Genomic DNA, 23,539 nt, shown 5'->3' on the forward strand with positions numbered 1-23,539 from the left:
TTTAAGGTCTGGAATAAACTAACAGGGAAGATCACCCCATGGAGGTAAGATGCTGTTCCCCAGCTTTCCTCCACAAAACCCGATGAATTCTCTGGTTCTTAACCTGGGGTTGAGCAACAGGTGAACTGATTGGCGGGAAGAATTTCGGCAAGATTACTGACTCGATTCTTTGCGGTCGTTATGTGGGTCTGCGGTGTCGGAAAGATTCTCGGGAGGTTTTCAGGGAGGATTCTCGGAACAAATAAGATGGAACAGCGCATGTTGGACGCATCATGTGTTCTTCTGCGGGCAGATTCTCGGTGATGACAGCGGAATCTCCGTCGTAGGTTTCTGCGCCCATGTTCAAATAGCCTCCGTCATTCCATCATGGACTCTCTTTCATCCTCATTCACGCAAGCACAATCACCATCAGTCATGCCCTCTGCAACACAAGACATCTCCGGCCCGGTCAGCGAGGCCTGGTGGAAGGAGGCATCTGTCTACCAGATTTACCCTTCATCCTTCAAGGATTCAAATGGAGATGGTATCGGGGACATTCCTGGTGTGATCGAGAAGCTAGACTACTTTAAGAACCTCGGTGTTGACATCGTTTGGCTATGTCCCGTTTACCCGTCGCCTCAGGTTGACATGGGTTACGATGTGGCCGACTACTGCGATATTGACCCGCAGTATGGGACCATGGCCGACGTCGAGCGACTCATAGATGGTTTGCATTCAAGAGGTCTGAAACTACTGATGGATCTTGTGGTCAATCACACCTCAGACAAGGTTAGACAACAGTCAAAGTAGAATTAACACGTGCTAACAACTTTCCCAGCACAAATGGTTTCAAGAGTCCAAGTCTTCCAAAGACAGCCCTTACCGAGACTGGTATATCTGGCGAAAGCCAAGATACGATGAGAATGGAGAGCGACAGCCACCCAACAATTGGCTCTCCTATTTCGGAGGTATGTATTGTCACACGGTCTTGGGCTTTCTCGTCGCTAACATGAGATTCTTCACAGGAAGTGCATGGGAATACGACTCTGCCTCGGATGAGTACTATCTCCATCTTTTCGCCAAAGAGCAGCCCGACCTCAATTGGGAGCATGCTCCTGTGCGTGAGGCCGTGCATGATATCATCCGTTTCTGGCTAGGCAAAGGTGTCGATGGATTTAGGTATGTATCTCGCTTCCAGGACTTTAACCACATAACTGACTTGGCAGAATGGACGTAATCAACTTTATCAGCAAACAAGACGGTCTACCCGACGCCACCGTCAAGATTCCTGGAGCCAAGTACCAGTGGGGTGACGAGCATTACGCTTGCGGTCCTCGACTACACGAGTATCTTCAGGATATTGGCAAGATCCTCAAAGAGTACAACGCCTTCTCCGTTGGCGAAATGCCGGCAGTTCAAGACCCCAAGGAGGTCATCAAGAGTGTTGGCGAAAGCCGTGGTGAGCTCAACATGATCTTTAACTTTGAGATGTAAGTCAATATCAGCCCGGACGAAATGCATCTATTCTGACTTTGTGCAGCGTGGATATGGATCATGGAGACGGAGGGAAGTTCTCGCCACACAAATGGGAGATGCAGGACCTAAAGAGGATTGTCAACAAATGGCAAACCTTTATGTACAAGAACAAGGGCTGGAACGCCTTGTACCTTGAGAACCACGACCAAGCAAGGACAGTGTCAAGGTGGGCCTCCGATAAGCCCGCCTACCGAGCGCTGTCAGCCAAGATGCTGTCCACGTTCTTATGCTTCCAGAGTGGTACAGTGTTTGTATACCAGGGACAGGAACTGGGCATGGCCAACATGCCGGCGGACTGGGAGATGACTGAGCATCGAGACCTGGAGACATTGAACCACTGGGAGGAGTAAGACTTGTCACTTTCCGTGGTGACTTGACCAGTCGCTAACTTATGATCAGGTTGAAACAGATAACGGGTTCTGATGCGGCAGTCCTCGAGATCGCGCGCAAGGAATACCAACTCAAATCTCGCGATCATGCGCGAACTCCAGTACAGGTAAGCACACACGCTTTGTAGAATCGTGAAATCGTCTGACATGATGCCAGTGGGACTCCTCAACGAATGCGGGCTTCTCGACAGCAACGCCATGGATCAGAGTAAACGACGACTATAAGGAGTGGAACGCCGCAGCTCAGGTCTCGAAGCCAGAAAGTGTGTTTGAGCACTGGAAATCCGCACTTGCGCTTCGAAAAGAGCTGAAGCACATCATTGTCTATGGAGACTTTGAGCTTCTTGACGAAGAGAATGCTGATGTCTTTGCGTATGCGCGGTCGAATGGATCACAAAAGGTTGTCGTTGTTTGTAGCTTCCGAGACCGAGAGATTTCTTGGTCCCCTCCAGTCGATTTACAGTCGGGCAAGGTTCTGCTTGCAAACAATGCGGAAGTTAATCTGTCGCAGAAGACGATTAGTCTTCGTCCCTTTGAGGCTTTTGTTTGTCAATTACATTAGAACAGATATCTTAACCTGGAGACAACCAGTGTTTCAAAGAATCGGTGCTTAATTTACACAAGACTATAGTGAATCAAGTCGCAGAAATAAAGCTTATCACCTGGCTTGGGCTATTCCAGAGTCGTATATACAGATTGGTTGCCTGAATGCAAGTTGATACTGAGAGAGAGGATCATATGTTCTAGCAATATAGGTAGTGATCCGTGTCTCACCTGGCACCAATAGCTATTCCTCCGCTTCGGAGATCCTCCCCGAATAGCTCAGCTGGAAGAGCGTTCGGCTGTAACTGTTAACTGACACCGAAAGGTCACTTGTTCGATCCAGGTTTCGGGGAAACAATTTTTTGACATATTTGACAGCAGTCAAAACTTGTGCCCTCAACTCATTATATAACAATTAGGTAGTTATCAATTACCACTACCTAATTGTGTGTTCCTTTTTACGTGTGAGCTTGATTGAGTGGAAGACTTGGCAATCTGTAAGAGCAAACTGGGCCGATGTTTCTCCGCACACTTGCGAATCTCCTCCTTGCGTAACGCGTTGTATTTTACGATAGCATATGTGGTGCCCGCGTAGTCTCAATGAGCACAGCGAAGATACAAAACGCTACTGCGCCAATTGGACGCTATCCAGTCCTTTCGGTTACACGATGTTGTCGCCCTACGCGTGTGAAGCTTTGCTACTGACGTCATTGTTTCCGCCCTGCGCCAGATCGGTTTATTAACCTCAAACTTCGAAGCAGAGTCACTCTGCCTGCCTATCGGGATGCGCTTCGCACAGGTTACTGCTGCTATTCTCTTTACGTTTATCTGTTTTGCGTGCTTTGGTAACGCGACGAAAACTGCTCTTTTTGCTTGCCGGGTGTTGGCACTGCCGCGAAGATGCTCATGACGCCCCTCGGCACTGGGGAAGATCTCGTGCCTCTACCGATTACTTCACGGCGGCTTGAGCAATCGATCGCCTGAACAAGTGTTTGGCGCCTCAGAAGTATGCAATCTTCAAACGAGCAAACACCAGAGGCACGGGTGAATGTCGTTTGCTTGGCCCACCCACATCGCTCTTGCGTTTACACTGGCACACTTACGTTGGCAATAGCGTTTGCTCCATGAGTTCAATATCCAGGCTTCCAAACCTTCTGCTCTTCTCTCGCCGCGTGCGAAGTATAGAACGTTTGCTTATAGGTGCCCGCGCTTCCGACCTACGTTGCCACGAGCTCAACCCTTCGAAGCGACGAAAGATCACGGCGAAAACTCGACATCGGGTGTTCAGGGATGCAGCGATGCCTAAGTCTCAAGCGAAGAAGTCTCCTGCGAAGAGCCTTGACACTTCGAAGCCAGGCGGAAAAGCAGGAGTACTAGCCCCGTACGAGTTCAGTGGGCGTGACTTGATCAACATTAGCTCGTTCGACCTTGCGCAAGTTCAGGAATCACTGGAGCACTCTGATGTACCGTCACTGCGACCGCAGCTCAAGTCCCCCAGACAATGCCCTCGTGAATTAAACCACCCCATGCACTGGCAGCTCCTACAGCATGAATTCTTGATCTCGCGCCACAAGGCTTTGAGGTCATCAGGTAAAGACCGACTGGAACTCCTCTGAGCAATCACTAACACCTCCAGTACCTTCTCATCCGTCCACATTACCTGCCCTCGACCCAGCTTCGAAAATTCCCGAAACTCTTCCGCTCGCCGAATCAGCCAGCGATTCACGCCCCCCGTCGCCCGGTGAAAGCTTGACGGCCTCTACAAAACCTCTATTCCCAGAAATCCGCGTATCCCCTCCCGAAGAAACGCCCAAAGCCTCCAGTCAACCGCGCCCTGCGATCGAGGACCCCGCCTACCCCTGGGAAGAAGAAGAGCTTCAAGCTCTGGAGGACCTGCGAAATGAACAACGTCGCTTGCACGAAGAAACCCTCAATGCGATGGGGCAAATGGCCTACTGGTCCTTCAGAGCACAACGAGCTGCGAATCGAGTCAAGAAGACAATGTTTGAACTTAGGAGCTACATGGATGAGCTTCTGGCTGAGCAGGAGGGAGTTCAAGGCCATGAGGAGAACGAATGTAATATCATGCCTCTGTCTTTGACGAAGTGAATCCGTCAAATGATGGATCATGGCAGGCTTTGCTACATAAGTAGATCAGTAATCACGATTAATTGTAATTTATTCCGCGTGCGACTAGACTTCCACTTGTTGAAATTTTCTTGGACTGCAAGGCTTAGAACATAGCGCTTTTTTGTGACGAAATTTCGTGGGTACACGAAGATTCCAACAGAAAACCCCGAAAGCTAAGAACAAGCCTGCACAACTTAAACGGCATTGATGACGTCGTTAACTTTTTGACTCAACTTCATGTCAATCTAAATTAAACTCAATTTGATGTGCTTCACAGCTGGATCGCGCTTCTGTAGCATCACGATGTCAACTTTCGAGGTCGCTATAGGGTGGGTTACAACTGTGCACGCTTTGAATCCGGCGCCCCCGATGACGGCTCTTACACAGGCTTGCAAATGTCTTTTAAGCTGTTCAGCCGCGTCAAATCAATTGCTATTCAATAAAAGGATACAGAGCAGCTTTGCTTTGTTTCGGCTTATGTTTGCGCATTGATGGGCACCTCTGGTCCTGTGGCCTGTCGCGCCTCTAAGTACGTGATTTGTCCAGCATCGACACCAACACAACCCAAGAGCAAACAACTGGGACAGTCTCCATGACCGACAAAATCAGACGACAGATAACGAAATGCAAGGTGCGCATCTGCAAATCGATGATACCAAAATCGTCTTCATGTGATGTCTGCCCCGCAACGCCGGCTGAGGTACCCGGAGTGATCAAGCGCTGGCATTCGGACATTATGCCTTTTACAGAAGGCGATGCTCTACACAGCAAACAAAAGTGTCGGATCGATTGTCATGGAATTCCCATGTATCTGCCTCTATCCAGAATTGCCTTTGTACAGCCTGATGTGACGCGTTGGAAGCTCATTTGTCGCGATATCTTGGTTGTGCGACATGCAGCACCCGCTCCATTTCCAACCACCTGCAGCAGCCAAACGAGCAACGCGCATGCTCAATTGATGTCGCAACCGACGGTCTCATAAATCGACATACACAAGCGATGCCCTTTAGCTGTCGAGATCTGTCAATATGGAAAGGGACGTTTATGTCGTCGTGGGGTGCGCAAGAGAAGACGCGACTGCTTTCGCGTTTTAATCCAGGTGACTTTGTTCTCGCTGAGCACCACACGATATACGGCAGCTTGCTACGTTTGCTGCTTGAACACCCAGACCGGACCTTGGACCAGCCCGAGTGTGAAAGCTGTGTCCCAGGCCAGCTCAGTACATATGCTTGTATGTGGCAGTGACACCAACAATGCATGGCTGGTGGTGGCATTGGCCATCAGCATCGTGGTTGAGAGATTGGCCGCGGCTCGTGTGTGATGGTCACAGCTACACGACGCTGAGGTTCCAGTACCCGACGTTACAGTCAATGCGACATGGATAAGCAACAGACGGTTACACTTGTTTGCCAGCCAAGATGGTACACAAGCCGTTATTCAATATGGCTCTGACGCCCCAAGCCACGCGGGACAATAACGCGGGGAGTCCCCTGTCGCGTACCTGGAGATCTGAGATCACCAAAACGCTGCGAGCCTCGCCAAGTCCAGCAAATCGAGAAGCGACCGCTTCTCTGTTATCTTTGTTCCTCCTTTTCTTCCGCTTCTTATTGCGTGTTTGAACCAAGTCCTTCCGTCCGAGTCCCGATATGCGCACACATAGCCTTGCCGTTTTACTGCCGCGTCGCAGCAAGTAGCCGTCAAACGGAAGCCGTCCCGAGCCAACAACGCGTCCTTTCTTGCGCAGACAAGAGCAGCTTCCCGATAGAAAACATGCTACGGTTTATCTGGACGCGATGATACATACAAGGCGGAGAGACTGAGGAAATAAGAGTGACAGGAGTCAGCATGGCCTTTGTTCTTCAGGGTCAACAGCCTCTCCCAAGCACCATCGTCAATACACGCTCGCGATCTCGTCCCCTGTCTTATTCCCTTCGAAAGTTCATCACCAAGTTCAAACCACTAGTCAGCTACCATGGAAAGCGTCCCCAATGCCTCTGAGAGTTCGCCGCGACCGGAGAACACACCCACGTCGCCCCAACGAATAAATCGACCGTCGAATAGTGCGGCTGGTAGTAGCTCCAGACAAAGCGAAGGCAACAGGTTGATTGACAACCTCGCTAACTCACTTGGATATTTCGATGGTGATAGTATGTCGAGCCTGGGCGTTCCCCATCGGCCGTGGATAACGATTGGCCGTGTTCAAGACTTACTCACTTTTAACACTAGGACAACGCTCTCGTGAGAATTCACTTAGGCCCAGTGCGCGGAGAGGCGCGACACCGACACCGACACCGACGCCAGCACAGTCTGCCAGTAAGTCCTGGGAGCATACCTACTGCCACTACCACTGCATCCGGATCCCTTTCTCAAAATACGCTCGGGGCTCATCAAAACACAATATGCTGACGGTTCGCAATAACAGATCGAAAGCTGACCTACCCTGGCGGTCGGCCCGCGACTGGTGATTTCCTCATCCATGTTGTGCATAGGGAGATGGACCGTCGACGCGAGTTGCAGCCGAATCCGACTTATATATCGGAAGAGCGGTTTCCCATTGAGGAATTTCTGGGGTGGAGGATATACGATGAGGATAGTGTGGTGATTCATGTGAGATGGGCAGATGACAGCCCTGATACTGAGGAGCCAGAGGAGATCATGCACATCGACAGTGCCCAGACGCTATTGAACTTCTGGAGACGGAAGGGTGGTCGCGATTGGGCAACTCAGGCAGCTGGCCTACATGAAAACCGCATCTTAAGGGTCCTTAAAAGCAAGGAGTCTAGGAAAGACAAGGGCAGTGAGTTGCTCCTCTGCCAATGGATTGGGCTCCCAGCAAGTGACCGTTACACCACTTGGCTGTCCGAGGAGGAGGTCATGGATATGGCCCTGGGTCAATGGTTGGAATTTAAAACGGGGGTTAATAATATCTTCGGTTGAGATGCTGGCAACTGTAGAGTCATGCACATATTATCTACTCGTCGATGGATTTCTCGATCTCTCTTTGGCTCGCATTTCATTTGGGCTGTTGGTTATTTGATGTGGTAGTGCGGTCGGTTGGAGACGGTTGAGCGGTGGAGCTGTTACTTAATGTTACGGGGGATGCTTCAAGGCGTGCGTACCGTACCTATCGCTTCCTCGGCCGCACCACTTATTACACTTTCTTACCGGTTTGCGAAAATTACAAAAATAGTCGCAAGCGAACAATCAATTGGCAAGTCATTGGTCTCTCCATCGTAAAACCCCCATATCTTGATGGATCTGTTGTCCATTGCTAGGGCGGATGTTGCAATTTCCGACTGATCGACAGCTACCGTGGCCCGCTAAGCCCCCTGTAAATGCTTCAAAATAAGTCAAGTCCCCTGACGAATGTCCTGATACCCAGTGTAATGACTCGTCAGCGCCCAACAGTCCAAGGTTATGCTTATCGACCGTTTCACCACCTGACGCGATGCTCCCAAGACTTGGCGTTTGCTTCACTCCATCTTTACGATTATCTTGCATCAAACATGTTCATGTGGCTGCCGCGTGGGCGACGGGCATCTTCTTCCACTTCCCTACTGAGACATCTCTGCATTTCTTGCTTGCCTCACCGACCTGCAGCCCCAACCGTTACGGCAATAAGCAAGATGATCACCGCGGACCTAGGAAGCAGGAAACCCGGGCCGTTCCTTGTTAATTCTCCCTGGCGTGAAACCTAACGTTAGCACGAGCCGTTGGAAGGCTTCGAAGCCGTTTCGCTATCCACGGTCCCTTTTAGAAAAGCCTCTCCCCTCATTCGCGGGCCCCCGGCATTTGCGTTGCACTTTTCTGCGGAGATCATGGACGATCTGTGAAAAAATTACCGCAGAAAAGGCATCCCTGCTGTACCCATGATCCCCGCTTACTTCGGCTGTTGTGATGCAGACCAGAGTTTTACCGCGCTCGTACTTCATCTTATAGGTTTGAGCAAACAAGGTCGAAGCATTAGGCCATCCTCCAGAGTCCAAATGGAGCATTCTACCCCGTTGGAATGCACCGTCGACGTTGCAGCCCTTGACTGAAGACTGACTCGCAGCGATGCGATAGTCAAAGGTCCCTCTGCCTGACCCACGCATGTGCCGCCTTGTGTGAAGATAACCAACAAATGTTTCACTGCAGAAGCTTACGCAGCATGTGAGGATGCTCTTTGAGGCTTGATGTTTTGCTGTGCAGATCCCTCATATATAGAGCTTCCCCTCATCTACTCTCTTCTCGCTGGACCGTACTGTTTCTAGCCGCTGTGTCTGCTATCATGGGTCTCCTCTTGCTTCCAGCTGTGGTTCTAGCCGCACTTATCGTGTATTACGTGTTCTTCCCCAAGAAGAAGACTGGTCTTGACCTCCCTCCTGGTCCCAAGCCTCTCCCCATCGTTGGTAACGTCTTTGATCTTCCGCCGGCTGGAACGGCTGAGTATAAGCACTGGGCCAAGTTCAAGGATCTGTATGGACCCATCAGCTCCATCAATGTCCTCGGAACTCCCCTCGTTGTCCTGAATGACCGAGAGGCTCTTCATGACTTACTGGAAAAGCGGTCGACCAAGACCTCGTCTCGACCCTGGTCACCCTTCGCAAGCGAGCTTTGCGGATACAGCGTATTCCTTCCTGTCATTCCCTATGGAAACAAGTTTCGATATTTCCGTAAGCTGGTGCACCAGCAGATGGGCACCAAGTTGATCTGCTCCGAATTCCGCGACACTCAGGACCTGGAGTCACTTCGGTTCCTTGTGAGAACGATTGAGAGACCCGAGGAGTTCCAGAAACATATCAAGACGTAAGTTTGGCCACGAGCAGTAGAGCAAGCTTGCCACGGCGAAGCATGGGCTAACCACTTTCACAACAGTGAAGCCAGCGCGATCATCTTGCGAATCATTTACGGATACAATATTGAGCCCAAGAAAGTCGACCCTCTCGTCAGCCTGATCGAGAAGATGATGATCAACTTCTCAGACGCCTTTGTCCCTCTGTCCTGGGCTGTCGACATCGTGCCCAGCCTCGCCCGCCTCCCAGATTGGTTCCCCGGAACTTCTTTCAAGAAGACTGCCAGAGAGTGGCGCAACACCACCGATCAAGCATTGAACACCCCTTACAACTTTGTTATGGATCAGATGGCCAGCGGAACTAACCGACCGTCGTATGTTTCTCAGCTCATGAGCAGCAAGTCATTCAAGAACGACAATGGGACTGGCGAGCCTACCAAGGAGGATATCGAAGCTGTCAAGGCTACTGCAACTATCATGTATGGCGGCGGTGCTGACACTACCGTTTCGACAATTAGCAGCTTCGTCCTTGCTATGATTGCTTTCCCCGAGGTTCAGAAGAAGGCTCAAGCTGAGATCGATAGCGTCACTGGAGGCGAGAGACTGCCGACCTTTGAGGACCAGGACCGCATGCCTTACATCAACGCCCTGTGCAAGGAGGCTCTCCGATGGATGCCTGTCGTTCCTACCACTACAACCCACGTTACTGAGGAAGAGATTGAGTACCGAGGATACCGCATCCCCAAGGGTACATACCTCATCCCCTCAACATGGTGGATTCTCCACGACCCCGAGATCTACGCCAACCCCGATGCCTTTGACCCTGAGCGCTTCATCGCGCCCCGAGATGAGCCTGACCCAAGTGACTTCGCCTTCGGCTATGGTCGAAGAATCTGCCCTGGTCGATACCTGGCTGAGGATAGTATCTTCATGACAGTGGCTCGATTGTTGGCGGTGTTTGATATGCGCAAGGCTGTCGACGAGAATGGAAAGGAGATTGATGTCGTGATTGATGGTACACCCGGTCTGATTAGCCACCCAGTTGAGTATGCCTACAGCATTACACCAAGAAGTGCTAAGCATGTTGAAATGGTTCGGGCTGCGGAGAGGGTCCATCCTTGGGAGGAGAGTGACTCCAGTCTTTTGAAGAAGGATTCTCCTGTTTGAGTTTATGTAGCTGATAAATAACAAACATTTGAACTCCACTACAAAGACCTCAGCAGCCGGCGTAATGTGTCAGCACGACATCATGTCCATAGTCGTCAGTGATGTCCCAAACCTTCCCGAAAGTTCTAATACTGTTATTCAGCAATATCAATCATGCTCCGTGACCAAGTGGCCCATGCAAGAAGTTGCACTGAAGAGGGATCAATGAGAGCGGGCATCGCGGATCAAGTATGCCGCTTGATCTTGAATCAGCCACATTACTGTGCATGATGTTGTGAGCAGAACGACCTAGTAATCAGCATCAGTGTTGATATGCTGCGTGAATACTGAAAGGAGAGCATCGAAAGAGTGCTATAATTGCAGGTCAGCACCCGCCCAAGCTTCAGACCAGCAAGACAAACCGCACACTACAAGAACAACACAAACACACACCATATCACTTGAAAACCCATTGAAAATTTCACCCGAACAATTCAACCATTCAGCCATTGACCATGTGTATCAAAGTCTTCCAATATGGAAAATGCACCGAATGCGGGGACCGAGTTAAGTGGTCAACTCCAGCAACGCTCACTTTGTGCCAGTTGAGCAAGGACGGAAAGCCGTGCGAGATAACCGAGAAAGCTAAAGATAACCTTATTACTTGCCAGGAGTGCCAAGTGAATAATGAGGAGGGAGGATACGAGTATGGGTCAGCGCCTCTCCCCAACCCTTCTCAGTAATCAGATTACCTATCTTGGTTAGGAGAAGGCGTTCTTCGGCCGAGGGAGTTGCTAGAGCTAGGGTTGCCTGAGCGAGAGAGGCTATAGAAGGGGCACCGAGCCAGTTTTCTGAAACCTTCTGAAATTCACCTTTATAAATCCGCACTGCTTGAACCCAACAAGTGAAACCGTACTGCCGTGCCCAATTATGTCAATATACTGTCGTGAGAGTTGTGATGTATTCCGGAAGTCTGCTTGTACATTAAAAATTATTAACTACTAGCTCTCTAAGTAGAGTACAAGACGTCCCTGCCACCAAGAAGTCTTTCCGGTCAGTTACGGCTTGACAAATCGATACTTAATATATGGAATCCAACCCTTGGGCATATCAATCTTCTGAGCAGTGAAAGTACAGGGGCTGAAGACAGGCCAAGTGTGATCCTTTGAGAATCCAGCCTCGGTGAATGTCTTTGTGACTTCCTTCCTGCAAGGATACTTGAACTCAAGATTGTACCAGCGATCATATGAAGCAGCTCCCCACTCGACCACCATCTTGTTACCTCGCAGAGGAAACTTGAGAAAATCGTTGTCGAAAGCATCGATCGCATTGATGAGGGTGGTGAGGGAGCCTTGGAGTTCTTTCTTGAGATGACCCTGGATCTGGATGAAGCCATCACGAACCTTACGCGAAGCCGCAGTCTTGGAGAGCTCGGCGTTGTTCTTCCAGTTCTGAGTAAGCTGAGCGTTGATCTTCTTTAGAGCATCACGAGATCTCGACTCGTGCTTGGTGAGGAGAATGAGAGGAGTAAGGCTTCTCTTGATGTCGTTGGCATACATGCTGATTTCAGATGTGACAGTACCGTAGCCATGCATGATGCCTCGAAGCGTGTCGAATCTTCCATCATCCATAATGTCAGTAAGGTAGTTAGGGACAAGATTGTGTACATCAAGATTGTAGGCGGCCTGAATGTTACCCAGGAAGTTGTAATATATGAACTTGCGCCTCTCGTCGGCAGAATTAGCTGCGGTGATGATGTTGTTGAGATCCTTGACGGCTTTGAGAGCTGCAGAAACTGGTATAGTTAGCAACGAAAGATCGCGCAGACGGGAATATCGACTGACCATTGTTGAGGTATGTAGAAGCGGTCTTGCCGGAGCAGGCGCTCTTCTGACAGATGCTCTTCTTGATCGAGTCGACCTTGGTTGAAACAGTCTTGACGCGCGTTTGCACAGTGGTTGCTGCATTCTTGATGGCCATGATACGGTTCTTGTAGGGTGTAGCGAAGGTCTTTTCCCAGTCGGCGAGCATCCTGGACATCTGACCATTCCTGATCTCAGTGCCCTTGGGAATCCACTCAAGAAACCATTCCAAGACGGACTCGAGTTTTTCTCCGGAGCATCCACCAGGATCGCATTTGCTAAGGCGCTCGACAAGGTCTAAGTAACTCTTTGTGTTGATCTATAGCCTCGTCAATTACTCGCTCCAGCTCAGTTGAGGGATGAAACACGACGTACCTCTGCTGCCTTCTGCACTACCCATCCATCCTTGTTGGCGAGTTGGTTGGCAAGAACAGTGCTCTTCGTGTTGCCGTACTTGAAGCCGCGATTGGCGAATTCCTGTTGTTACTTTAGCATGCATCAGATGAGATGACGATGGAGGCAGACCAACCTCTTCCGCGCTGTTCGCAGTAGCCAGAGCAATCCACTTGGCGCCCTTGAGTTTACCGTCCACCCATACAGCGCGTTCTGTCTTGACTTCCTTGATAGCTCGGGGCGCCTCCCTACAGTACGCTGGGTAGCCGACGACGAAGTCATCATTGCCCATGGCATCTCCGATAATGTCGCAAATGTTGCGGTTGTTGGTCAAGATCTGAACGCCACAGGGGCTAGTGTCGAAGCATGTTGTGATAGGCTCTGAGCCATACGGGATCTGGAAGTACTCGTCGCAGCCATAGGTCCCTTCGGTGGATTTGCAGATAGCGTCGAGATTCTGACCAGGACCAGCAAGGACCGTGGGCAATAGTGCCGAGGCGAGGAACGGGAAGGATTGATAGCGACGCATCATTGATTGCAATTAAGAAAGTCGTTTTGATCTCAGAAACACAAGCGAACCAAGATCGGAATTCTGGTGGGAAATAAACAGTTAAAATTGACGACCCCTGGCTCAGTAGCGCATGATGCATTTTCAGCTCCAAAGACCAACTTTGATTAGTGACATTCAGCCCTGGCAGTCTAACGAGGCGCCACAACTACTAATTCATTCCACCTTACGGAATTAGACACTTGTGATCACGATGACAGGGTTCATGATTTGCTGGCGGTTTGTGCTTTTAGCGAAGCTACTTTTTAACCTTATTTATCCAAGCCACGAGACCGGTCCAGATTGGCGGTTTCCAACGCTATTGCTCTGGGTGTCTCGGTTGCTCAGTATCCCTTACGTGAAAGGCTAGCCCAACACAGGCATAAAGGGTCTTTGGTTGAGGGATTCTGCCTTGCCAGATAAGGGGGGTCATTCTTGTTTTTGTGTCGGGACGGTGTCCACACATTGGGAAGCAGATCTTCTAAGCCAGCCGAACTGATGCTTCGGTGTGAGAATGGCTGGGTCTTTGGCGCAGAAAGAGCTTTCATGCAGATGAGAAAATGATAAAAAAGACTCTGGTCTAATATACAGATAAACTAAGTCCAGGAAGGGTATCGTAATGGCCATGACAGAGTCGGATAATCTGCATGATGACTTGACCTTCAGCCCTATGGACTAAATTGGCGCACTGCCTTTGCTCAAGAGCGTGACCCTGGTCAAGGCGCAGACTCTCGGCAATTTCAGCATCCGTTTAATGTGGCTTGGTAACATTTGTGTCTTGAGGTGGGCACTGCAATCTGGCAGAAGATCCTTCGGTGGATAGCATCGACGGAACCTGACTTGAGCTAAGGACTTTTTACCAGAGTCTACTACTGTCCTAGTACCTCGAATAGCTGGGCTTTGTTTGACAGTCCTTCTCTGAGATAGTCAAGAGGAGGATTTGTGATATTGGTGCTGAGTTTATGGAAACATAGGGGCAATCTAGCATCATTCATTGTCTGTCTTGAATGAAGTGAGAAAATCTATATTCTAGGTTGCCCTTTCTTTTAGTATTGTATCTATATTTTATTCACTGTTTTAGTTGCAGTTACAAAATATGGCCTGAAGCTTTTAATTGCCAGACTGAAGTTGATTTTGACCACTATAACCCAGCTTTTCAAGGTGACTCAAGGGGCAGGCAGCTGAAAACAGGTACAAAGGGCAAGCAAACTAGACCTTGGATTGTAGTCTCACGGTAAACCTGAAAATTCCAAGAAAACAGCTCACAAACAAAATGACTTTGACCCACTTACCCGCCTGGCCTGCGTCCTCCTTCAACTGACATCTTGGTAACCTAGACTTTGCATCACCTGAGCCCAAAACTCAGCAAAATCACCTTAATCCGTCGCCATCATCACTACCGAAACCACCAGCAAGAGAGATATGGAGGCCGGGTCAGAAGACAGCCATGCCGCTCTGATGAAAGAGTTGGAAGCTGCTATGAGAAAAGCAGCAGTAAGCAAAGGTCAGCTTGTAACTGACCACCCAAATCCTGAAGTTCTTGCCGAAGCATTCCGACAGGAAACTGCGAGACACAACGGCACCCCAGAAAAGAAACCCATCTACGTCATTGAGATCCAAGATCTCCACGAGCCATGCCTAATCCCCGAGAAGGACCTTGAACCAATGTCTATCTCTGACATGAGGCTTCAGACCCATCATCGTGGCAAGAAGGTCTTGCTTCGGGTGAAAACCGCACCCGCTCGGGCTGCGGCTGTTGTGACCATCGTGGAAGATGAAGAAGGGACAGCAGTCCTACTAGCGCTTCATCAACAGCTCGAGGAGGACTTATCGGCCGTCAGACATCCTGCTCAAGACTCCGTAGCCGTCCTTAAAAATCCCTTCTTTGATAAAATAGCCGAAGGGACTTACTCTCTCCAAGTTTACCACCCAAGCGACATCATCTGGCTGGAGCACCACGACGAGAGAATCCCCGAGCAGTGGAGAGTCCACGAGAAGATCAAGAGTAGCGAAGAATATCATGCCGAGGGAGCAGAGCTCGCGGAAAAGGAGCACTGGCTGCACGCACTACACTCGTGAGTTTCTCCATGATCTTCATGCCAACACCCTTACTTCTAACACTACCAAGATACACCTTGGCTATTAGCACATCAGGGTCACCATATGAGAAGCAGCAGGCACTTCTTGGCCGTTCCCAAGTCAATCTCCAACTCGATCGCCCTCGTCAGGCGTTACTAGATGCTATCGAGGGAGATGGCCTTCTTGCAGCTTCAACTGAGGAGTCCTTGCTTCTTCGAGCTCGCGCAATCGACAACCTGGGGAAGTTTGAGGAGTGCCTAGAAAAGCTTCAAGCTCTTACAGCAGCGTTTCCCAAGAGCGTGCCTGGTTGGAGCATGAAGTCAGCCATCTTTAAAAGACTCGAGGAGCAGAATGATGGTGAGTATGCTTTTGACGATATGCTTGTTGAAGCCCAAGAGACACCTCCATTAATCGACCGCGCCACCTTCTCCTCTCTTGTCGAGATCCGTATCGCCCCTGGCCGAGGCAAAGGGTTCTTCCTTACCAAAGACGTATCTGATGGCGACTTGATACTCTGCGAAAAGGCGTTCTCATACTATTTCATGGATGAAAAGAGTCATAAGACATATCCCATTTTAGGGAACTTGCCCCGCAAGGAAGTGACAACTGGTGGCTCTGTTCGCCTGTGGGCACAAGTCATCCAGAAGCTGTATCACAACCCAGAGCACATTGATGCCATCCAAGAACTGTTCCACGGCGACCAAAAGAAGCTTCAGATCACTGAATGTGACGGAAGTCCTGTTGTTGACTCGTAAGTTCATCTCCACCGCAACATATTGTCGGACACCCTGCTAACGTGGCTGAAGCTTTATGGTAGAAAGAATCATTCACTACAACGCAGTGAACGCCCCGAGGACTACAAGCGATGACTTCGAAACCAGGGTGTCTCGCAAGACAGGGGACACCCTAGAGATCGAAAACAGCGACACCAAGTTCCTGACTTCAGGCATCTGGCTCCTCGCTTCCCGAATCAACCACAGCTGTGTCAGCAACTGTCGGCGTTCTTTTATTGGCGACATGCAAATCATCCGAGCTACTCAGGATATGTCCGCCGGAACGGAGCTGCTTCTCTCCCATCGTGCTCCCTGCTCCTTCGAGTCCTACGAGGAAGTACAGCACCACCTCTCCCGTTGGGGCTTCAAGTGCGCGTGCGATCTATGCAAGAGTAGAAGCAAGGAAGACAAAAATGTCCTGGAAAAGCGAAGCAATATCTACGGCGAGGCTTTAGATCTTCTGAAGACTGAAGTGCTTCAATTCAACTTTGACATAGCCAGAACACTTCTGAAAAAAATGGAGAACACTTACAAGGGGAAGTCCACCAACAAAGTCCGATTGGAGCTTTCGGAACTTTGCTTTGGGATGTGCGATCGCTACACGGAATCGGTGATGCCCGTCGACTTTGTCAAGACAACCGTGAAGTCACTCGAGTCATTGGGCTTCGTTATTGTCGTGTATATCCCCGGCCAAAAGCCCGACGGCTTCCGATTCCAAGTGAAGAAATGGGGCATGTCGGCCAACTATGTCGTCTATCTGTTTCTTAATTTGGCTGAACTGTACGGGCAGGTATCGCGACAGCTCTCCATATACGTTTACAACTACGCCATAATCTCGTACAAAATGCTTGTTGGCGAAGTGGCCTCGATGGGGCGGTTGCTGTCGGACGTCGTTGAGCACTTCAGCTCTATGTAAGGGAAACAACTCTTGTATTCACACTGGACTGAATACTCAGACTTGAGCAAATGCTTTAGGCATCCTATTCTTTTGGATTGGCAAACCAGTGGAACAGCCAGCCATTGTTCTGAAGCAGGAAAGACGGACGGGGGAGAGGGAATGAATGTAAATTAGCTCTGTTGTTGCTACAGAATGAAATGAAGACCGATATCCGTCCCCAAAATATGTACTATCAACAAACAAGCACCATGTATGTCCCTAGCGATCATCCTTAACTTTTCTCCAAAGGCCTCCAGACTCTCAGGCGCTACCGACGTTGACATAGCACAAGACCCATCCAAACTGAACAGGGTTGAAGAGACTGATATGAGCAGGCGTCTTCTTCGTAAAAGCAGCGCTCCCAGGCTGGGTTCCAAGGTTGTCCTTGTACATCTGACAGGTCACCTTGTCAGGATCGATCTTCGTGCCGTCGGGGAGAAGGAACTGAACGCCGCGGAGCTCAAGGTCGGTGATTTGATAGTCGATATGTGTGAGCTTGCCGAAAGGAACGTCGACGAATTTGTGAGCGCTCTGGTCTCGGTTGAAGGCATAGACACTAGCTGTTGCGAAAGTCTCGGTCTTAGGGGCAGCTGTTGCGGTGGATGCGAGGGTCGCGACCGCGGTTGTGAGGGTGGTGATGAAACGCATGCTAGCGAAGAAGTTGATAGAAAACTGATAATATGTATTGAGGTAGTGTATAAGAGATTGTTGATTCATTTGGATACTGAGGATGGCGAGTCTCTTTATGCACTTGGGCAGCTCTGAGCGTTATTAGCTATCGTATCCTCATAACTATTTTTAGGGAAGTAAGATTCCTACGATTTAATACGGACCAAACTCCTCGTGTTGACTACACGTCCCGTGGACCATTTAACACAGTGTAGGCAGTATTAAAAGCCTCAACGAAGAATAGTCAGCACTTGCTTATAACCCAGTACCTCGAATCACTTTCCCGTATTCGATGCTATGTCTCCCTGGTCACAATCCACACTTTGAGGCTGAGTGACTTCATGCATGTCGATCATCTTCCCTATGGTGTAATCAAAATGGCTCTGGACCAATGGATATGAGGCAGTCAGCAATGGTGCCTCGTGTCCTGGTCGATCATGTGTCAGATTTGAGCCGCTCGTCAGCCCAACTCATCCAAGCCATGCAGCTCACTGCTTGCTAGAGAAATTGCCGAGCATCCTTGGCGGTAACGAGATAGATGGTGATACACTTTCTGTATACGGACCTGATAGCATACGAATATCATCGCAGACAGTATCAGATATAGCGTTCTGCGTTACCTAAGGGATAATCTGTTGCAGCTGTGGCATGCCCAGCCACTTGTAGCCACTCATTTTAATTCTTCTGATTCAATGAACAGTTAAGATATCACTTTGAAATATAATTTAATGTTTATTCAGTAGAATTTACGACTCAATGACCTTTATTGTGCTGTCCATGAGGCGTTACCAGGTCCTTTAAGGAGGAATATGGCCAAGAATGACTGGCGCCAAAACATCGAGTTCAGTAACGATACAACAACTTTGATAGCGTTCACTATGGTAGCTATTGGACTTAGCTTATCAATGTCCCAATGCTACCCTCCTTCTTTGTTTAGGGCTTTCTTCAAATAACCCTCGTGGAATTCGCTAAGCTATATTGATGCGTCTGTTCTTGGCCAAGGCGTGGGGAGATATCACTTGCAGTACCCAACATTCGGATCAGAGCTAGAGGTTATCATGTTAGGTTAGGCAAAATGCACAAATACCATACCAGGATCAAAGCTCACCTAAATTCCCATCCCGAAACACTACTAACCCCTCCCTTATCACAGCCACGAACTTCATTGCTTAACCCGCCAATACAGTGTTCATCCTGAAGATCGAATGAATCGCGAGTATTCTGGTTGGTGATAGCGAATTCCCACTTGAGGTTGTCAGCGACCCTGACGCAGAGGTATTTTCTCTGACCCGGTTTGAAGACACCGGTAAAAACACCACCACGACAGGCTGCTTCGACATGGCCTACAGCCATGTCCTTATTCGACCAATTGATGCCGCTGGTGAAGCATTTCCCAGAGACTCCAGTGAAATTGAAGGTGGACAGTATGATGAGTGAAGCAAAGTTGATGGGGAGTTGCGTATTGGAAAGTTTGACTTGGACACTTTATCTTGAGAAAAGTATAAAAAGAAAGGCTGAAGCTGAGAAGGCAAAGAAATCGATTCCACGGTAGTCCAAAAGTTTATTTTATACTGGATTGTTCATTAACGAAACTACTCTATAACACTAGAAACCCATAGATGCAAATAGGTCCATGGCCATGCTGGCGGGACTTAAACAGGAGAGCAATCATTACGTCGTTCTAGACTTTCAGCCTGCCCCATCAACGAAGGACAGGTAAGCTGACTGCATACAAATTTCTGACCTTTAGCCGTAAAGTACCGTCAGAAAAGCCCTGACCTTCCCATTCAGTACCCTTCAGACAGCTGATGATTTCTTCTGCCGAATTTCGCTTGGGTAATGTTATCCAGGCAAAGGCTCCATGCATCTCGAATGACCCGAGCCCCGACTAAATGAATGCACAGAATTTAGTCACTTGTTTAGGATGTGGCAAGGCCAATATTTACGTGTAGACTTTGATGTGGCAACAGACCGACTTGGTACAGATTCATGAGGAACTAAGAATTTTAATTTAAGCAGATTGAAGTTCAACATTAAAGTAAGCAATTAGCTGTACAGTTAACCAATTGAACATCAAGATCTGCCTGGACGCCAATTGCCGAAAAGAAGATGCCAAGGGCCTATTATGCAGTCGCTGAAGGGAAAAGGAAATGGCAGAATACGTCAAGCCAAGCTTTGATGGCACAGAATACATCCCCATTTCTAGACCAGGGTTCAGCGATGCAAATAGCTCTACGTTGTATTCGGGAAAAGCCAAGAACTCCGTGAGAGATCTACGGCCGTGTCGAAGTGGATCACCAAAAGTTCCCAGTCAGCCTAACCGCCTTGTTTCGGCAGCTGCTATAGCATATCGGCCCACCATGTCGTAGGTTAACGGCCCTTGAGACGAGGTTCACTATTTCATGATCCTTGGAATTGCTTCGCTCTGTGATCCTTCGCCAAAGGCATCACCGAATCTTACTCAGGCATACGATGCTACCTACCTAAAGGGAAGATTAACCGGAAGATGATTTCAGAACTGTGTACCAGGTCGAGAAATTGACTTGGGGGCTTTTCATATAAATACATGTCATACCTTCGACAAACCTTTTGAACCCAACTCAAGATAAACATTCTCAGGCCATCAGCACTCTAAACATCCCATCAACTTCGGATCATCTTCAAGTATGCATTTCACTACAACTCTCGCATCTCTCGTGCTCTTGGGAGGCTCTGCCATTTCTGGCGTTGAAGCTAAGTGCTTCACCAGTGGCATTACATGGCCAGGCGGCCTGAATGTCTTCGTCGCGGACGTTGAGCGTGAATGTCGCCGTGGTGCGTTTACGGGCACGTTCCGTCCTGGCGAGGTCAAGTACAAGTGCATCCAGTACGGAAGCGGTACCAAAATGGAGTACTCCATCACGAACAAGAACACCAGAGACTCCTTTGATCTTCAGGATGAGCATTGTATTGGTGGATTGAGTGATGAGATCCGAGGCTGCTCCCGGGGAGGTTCGTCCGAGAAGTCAGGATGGGTCTTCACGTAAGTCATTGCTATCCGTTTATCCGCAGACATTTTGAAAGACGCGAGGACTGATAAATTATACGTAGCTCGGACCCTAATGAGGGCCGGTGTTAAAGAATTGCCACTTCGTCATTGAACCTTGAGGCTTGACCTTCTATACGCTTTTTCTAGATTTGGTGGATGCATACACTTCCGTGTCTCGAGGAGACATGAGGCCAAGGCATTTCATTAAGCCGAAGACTTGAGAACGGGTGTGAGAAACTTAAGATTTCGGGAAGAAATACCAGATGGTGGCCGCGAAGTTAGACCATTGAAGCTCTGTTTGCCAAAGCCACTTTCAAGATACTTTATTTAGGTCACATAACTTTGAATACATTCACTACTGCGATTCATGAGACTATTAACATGTTGATTTGTTCCTTGACGTTTCATGATAGGGGAGGACTGAGCGTAGTGACAGAGCAGGACAGGCCGATATGTGACCCAAAATCTGCTTATCGGTAGGGAACAGAAAAGAAGGCAAAGAAGATAAGATAAATCTTCATCAACACGAAACCCTAAACTCGAATCGGATGAGTTGAGTGAAGTTATCATGATGATAGTGAATTAACTGCGGGGGCCAATCGGCCATCTCTTAGAGATTCCTGTTTGGTACAAGCGCCAGAAGTGCAGTCTGATAGTCTCCTTGATTGGGTAGAATTCTGTACCACACATCAAGATGCTCCACTTCTTGAAACCGGGCTTGACAGGATGGACGCCAGGAATGAATGGATATATAGCCATGACATTCCCCTTCTCGAGACTTATTCTTTTGTTCTCAATAACAGCTAAAAATGGCGGTACTATCTCCTGCTCTTTTTGCTGGCGCAGCAGCGCTCATTTTTATCGGCGCTCTAATCGTCCGTCTGCGTTCACCTTTGGCTTCCCTCCCAGGACCTCGCCTGGGTCTTTTAACAGCTTGGCAATTAAGGTACCATGAGCTTCGTGGAAAGAGAACACAGTATGTTCATAAAATGCACCAGAGATACGGCAACGCAGTCCGTGTAGCCCCAAATGAGGTTGTCTTTTCGTCACTGGATGCGATGAAGGAGATATATCTGTCCAAAGGTAGTGGCTTTGATAAGACAAGTTTCTACAATCTCTTCTCCCAGTTCGGGCTCAGGTAAGTCGACACTCAGTACCAATATGATATATCGAACTGACCGAGGAAAGGACAATGTTCTCAACCCTGCCAAAAGGCCCAGTAAGTCTCGAACACGACTTGGAACCAGCAAAACACTAAACAGCCCGTACAGCACAGCCAGAGACGACGAGTAATTGCCGACCGTTATGCAAACACTAACGTCAACCGTGAAGCCTCTATACACGGCATACAAGAAAGATCACAAAACTTCATCTCTCGTTGCAAAGATGCTCCAAAGCAGGAGCTTGACGTTTACGTACGCCTTCGTGATTCTTTCTGTGCTTCGTGGCTAATGTGAAGTAGATATTCCTCCACTGCTACGCGTTCGACTGCGTTACACATCATCTGTTCCATCCTCATGGTAGTGACTCGATTCTTCAGGCATCAGATAAAGAAACACTCCATGAGGCGGTCTTTGACAACAGCCTTGTTAGTAAGTATCACCAAGAACCCTGGAGGGCAAGGTACTGACACGAATGACAATAGGACGACTCTTGAACTATTACCACCCGACTCTTGGTAGCGTTGCAGGCAAGTTGGGCTTGTTCGGAAAGTCACGCGGTATTCCTAGGTCTACAGAACTTGTGCTCAATGGTGTGAAAAAGGGCGGCGTCGCTGACTTTACACTGGTGAGTCGTATGCAAGAAGAGAAGTTCGGCATGGGAATTTTCGACATCGCTTCTGAATGTATGGATCACATGCTTGCTGGGATCGAAACCACTGGTGATGCGCTGTGTTTTCTGATGTGGCAGATTTCCCAGCCAGGCTATACCTTCATCCAGGACCGCCTAAGAGATGAGTTTAGAGCCAGCCCTGGTGTTCCTTCCGATCAACTTAAGTACCTCGAAGCAGTGGTCAAAGAGGGTCTCAGAGTCTTCCCTTCCATCCCCATGAGTTTACCAAGGTGCGTTCCTGAAGGTGGCGCAATTGTTGATGGCTACTGGCTTCCGGGAGGTACTATTGTGAGCTGCCAGCCATACTCGATGCATCGGATGGATGAAGGAGTGTTTCCTCGTCCAGATAGCTTTGAGCCGCAGAGATGGCTAGAGGAGAAAGGTTCAGCTGAGCGAAACCGACTGTTCTTTGCGTTCTCTAATGGAGGTCGTGCATGCATTGGAAGGCAGTAAGTATACGACCCCCCGCTGAGGATGCCGGCTAAACTGTTGTACAGTCTTGCTATAGTTGAGATGAAGACCCTTTTGCGTGACATCTATTCGAGGTATAGAACAGCCCCTGCGGATGGCATGAATTTTGATATGAGCATGGACGACCAGATTTTCACATGTCGTCCGAAAGACCAGAAGTGTATTTTGAAGTTTATCGAATGGGATTGAGTTCACAGGTTGTAAATGTCCAAAGAACTGCCGCCGAACTTTGATGTTGTGCCGGGGAGAAAGGCAGGACCATTAGGCTCAATTAAATACCAATTTCTTTCTTCAGCGATGAATGCGAAGGCTTCGCTGTGCCCTTGGAAATATGATGCATGTGTCGATGTTACGTTGACACAGATAGTTGAAGCAGAATGCTTTAGAGAACTTGCGAGTGGAAAACAACAAACAGGTCTCAATTAGGGGGGTCTAATCTCGTTCTGGCGT

General features: G+C 49.0%; 10 protein-coding genes and 1 non-coding gene across 11 annotated transcripts; 8 read left to right on the forward strand and 3 right to left on the reverse strand.

The window, feature by feature from the left end:
• Positions 1–366: 366 nt before the first annotated feature.
• FPRO_14205 (putative alpha-glucosidase (maltase)) lies at positions 367–2,466 on the forward strand (the record flags this gene model as incomplete). Its single annotated transcript, XM_031219204.1, has 7 exons — positions 367–768; positions 818–947; positions 1,005–1,158; positions 1,206–1,469; positions 1,520–1,861; positions 1,915–2,011; positions 2,062–2,466. The coding sequence occupies 7 exons, from the start codon at positions 367–369 to the stop codon at positions 2,464–2,466; spliced, it is 1,794 nt and encodes a 597-aa protein (XP_031084986.1).
• Positions 2,467–2,715: 249 nt separating this feature from the next.
• On the forward strand, positions 2,716–2,800 carry tRNA. The gene is given in 2 exon segments: positions 2,716–2,752; positions 2,765–2,800. It is a non-coding gene; the product is annotated as a tRNA-Tyr (tRNA).
• Positions 2,801–3,571: 771 nt separating this feature from the next.
• FPRO_14206 (uncharacterized protein) lies at positions 3,572–4,556 on the forward strand (the record flags this gene model as incomplete). The annotated part of the gene is made up of 2 exons (XM_031219205.1): positions 3,572–4,037; positions 4,084–4,556. 2 exons carry the CDS (start codon positions 3,572–3,574, stop codon positions 4,554–4,556), a joined length of 939 nt encoding a protein of 312 aa, XP_031084987.1.
• Positions 4,557–6,549: 1,993 nt separating this feature from the next.
• FPRO_14207 (uncharacterized protein) lies at positions 6,550–7,514 on the forward strand (the record flags this gene model as incomplete). The annotated part of the gene is made up of 3 exons (XM_031219206.1): positions 6,550–6,724; positions 6,804–6,890; positions 7,000–7,514. The coding sequence occupies 3 exons, from the start codon at positions 6,550–6,552 to the stop codon at positions 7,512–7,514; spliced, it is 777 nt and encodes a 258-aa protein (XP_031084988.1).
• Positions 7,515–8,847: 1,333 nt separating this feature from the next.
• On the forward strand, positions 8,848–10,518 carry FPRO_14208 (uncharacterized protein; the record flags this gene model as incomplete). The annotated part of the gene is made up of 2 exons (XM_031219207.1): positions 8,848–9,365; positions 9,435–10,518. 2 exons carry the CDS (start codon positions 8,848–8,850, stop codon positions 10,516–10,518), a joined length of 1,602 nt encoding a protein of 533 aa, XP_031084989.1.
• Positions 10,519–11,555: 1,037 nt separating this feature from the next.
• FPRO_14209 (uncharacterized protein) lies at positions 11,556–13,281 on the reverse strand (the record flags this gene model as incomplete). Its single annotated transcript, XM_031219208.1, has 4 exons — positions 11,556–12,292; positions 12,342–12,678; positions 12,735–12,836; positions 12,889–13,281. The coding sequence occupies 4 exons, from the start codon at positions 13,279–13,281 to the stop codon at positions 11,556–11,558; spliced, it is 1,569 nt and encodes a 522-aa protein (XP_031084990.1).
• A 1,440-nt stretch (positions 13,282–14,721) lies between these two features.
• On the forward strand, positions 14,722–17,067 carry FPRO_14210 (uncharacterized protein; the record flags this gene model as incomplete). The annotated part of the gene is made up of 3 exons (XM_031219209.1): positions 14,722–15,374; positions 15,428–16,129; positions 16,185–17,067. 3 exons carry the CDS (start codon positions 14,722–14,724, stop codon positions 17,065–17,067), a joined length of 2,238 nt encoding a protein of 745 aa, XP_031084991.1.
• Positions 17,068–17,349: 282 nt separating this feature from the next.
• FPRO_14211 (uncharacterized protein) lies at positions 17,350–17,736 on the reverse strand (the record flags this gene model as incomplete). Its single annotated transcript, XM_031219210.1, has 1 exon — positions 17,350–17,736. The coding sequence occupies one exon, from the start codon at positions 17,734–17,736 to the stop codon at positions 17,350–17,352; it is 387 nt and encodes a 128-aa protein (XP_031084992.1).
• A 1,036-nt stretch (positions 17,737–18,772) lies between these two features.
• Positions 18,773–19,110, reverse strand: FPRO_14212 (uncharacterized protein; the record flags this gene model as incomplete). The annotated part of the gene is made up of 2 exons (XM_031219211.1): positions 18,773–18,803; positions 18,866–19,110. 2 exons carry the CDS (start codon positions 19,108–19,110, stop codon positions 18,773–18,775), a joined length of 276 nt encoding a protein of 91 aa, XP_031084993.1.
• A 1,313-nt stretch (positions 19,111–20,423) lies between these two features.
• Positions 20,424–20,875, forward strand: FPRO_14213 (uncharacterized protein; the record flags this gene model as incomplete). Its single annotated transcript, XM_031219212.1, has 2 exons — positions 20,424–20,779; positions 20,848–20,875. The coding sequence occupies 2 exons, from the start codon at positions 20,424–20,426 to the stop codon at positions 20,873–20,875; spliced, it is 384 nt and encodes a 127-aa protein (XP_031084994.1).
• A 719-nt stretch (positions 20,876–21,594) lies between these two features.
• FPRO_14214 (uncharacterized protein) lies at positions 21,595–23,278 on the forward strand (the record flags this gene model as incomplete). The annotated part of the gene is made up of 6 exons (XM_031219213.1): positions 21,595–21,923; positions 21,974–22,004; positions 22,057–22,200; positions 22,248–22,377; positions 22,431–23,067; positions 23,116–23,278. The coding sequence occupies 6 exons, from the start codon at positions 21,595–21,597 to the stop codon at positions 23,276–23,278; spliced, it is 1,434 nt and encodes a 477-aa protein (XP_031084995.1).
• Between the last annotated feature and the right edge of the window lie 261 nt (positions 23,279–23,539).

The sequence above is a fragment of the Fusarium proliferatum genome, assembly GCF_900067095.1.
Source record: "Fusarium proliferatum ET1 genome assembly, contig: FPRO_scaffold008, whole genome shotgun sequence".
NCBI classification, from domain to species: domain Eukaryota; kingdom Fungi; phylum Ascomycota; class Sordariomycetes; order Hypocreales; family Nectriaceae; genus Fusarium; species Fusarium proliferatum.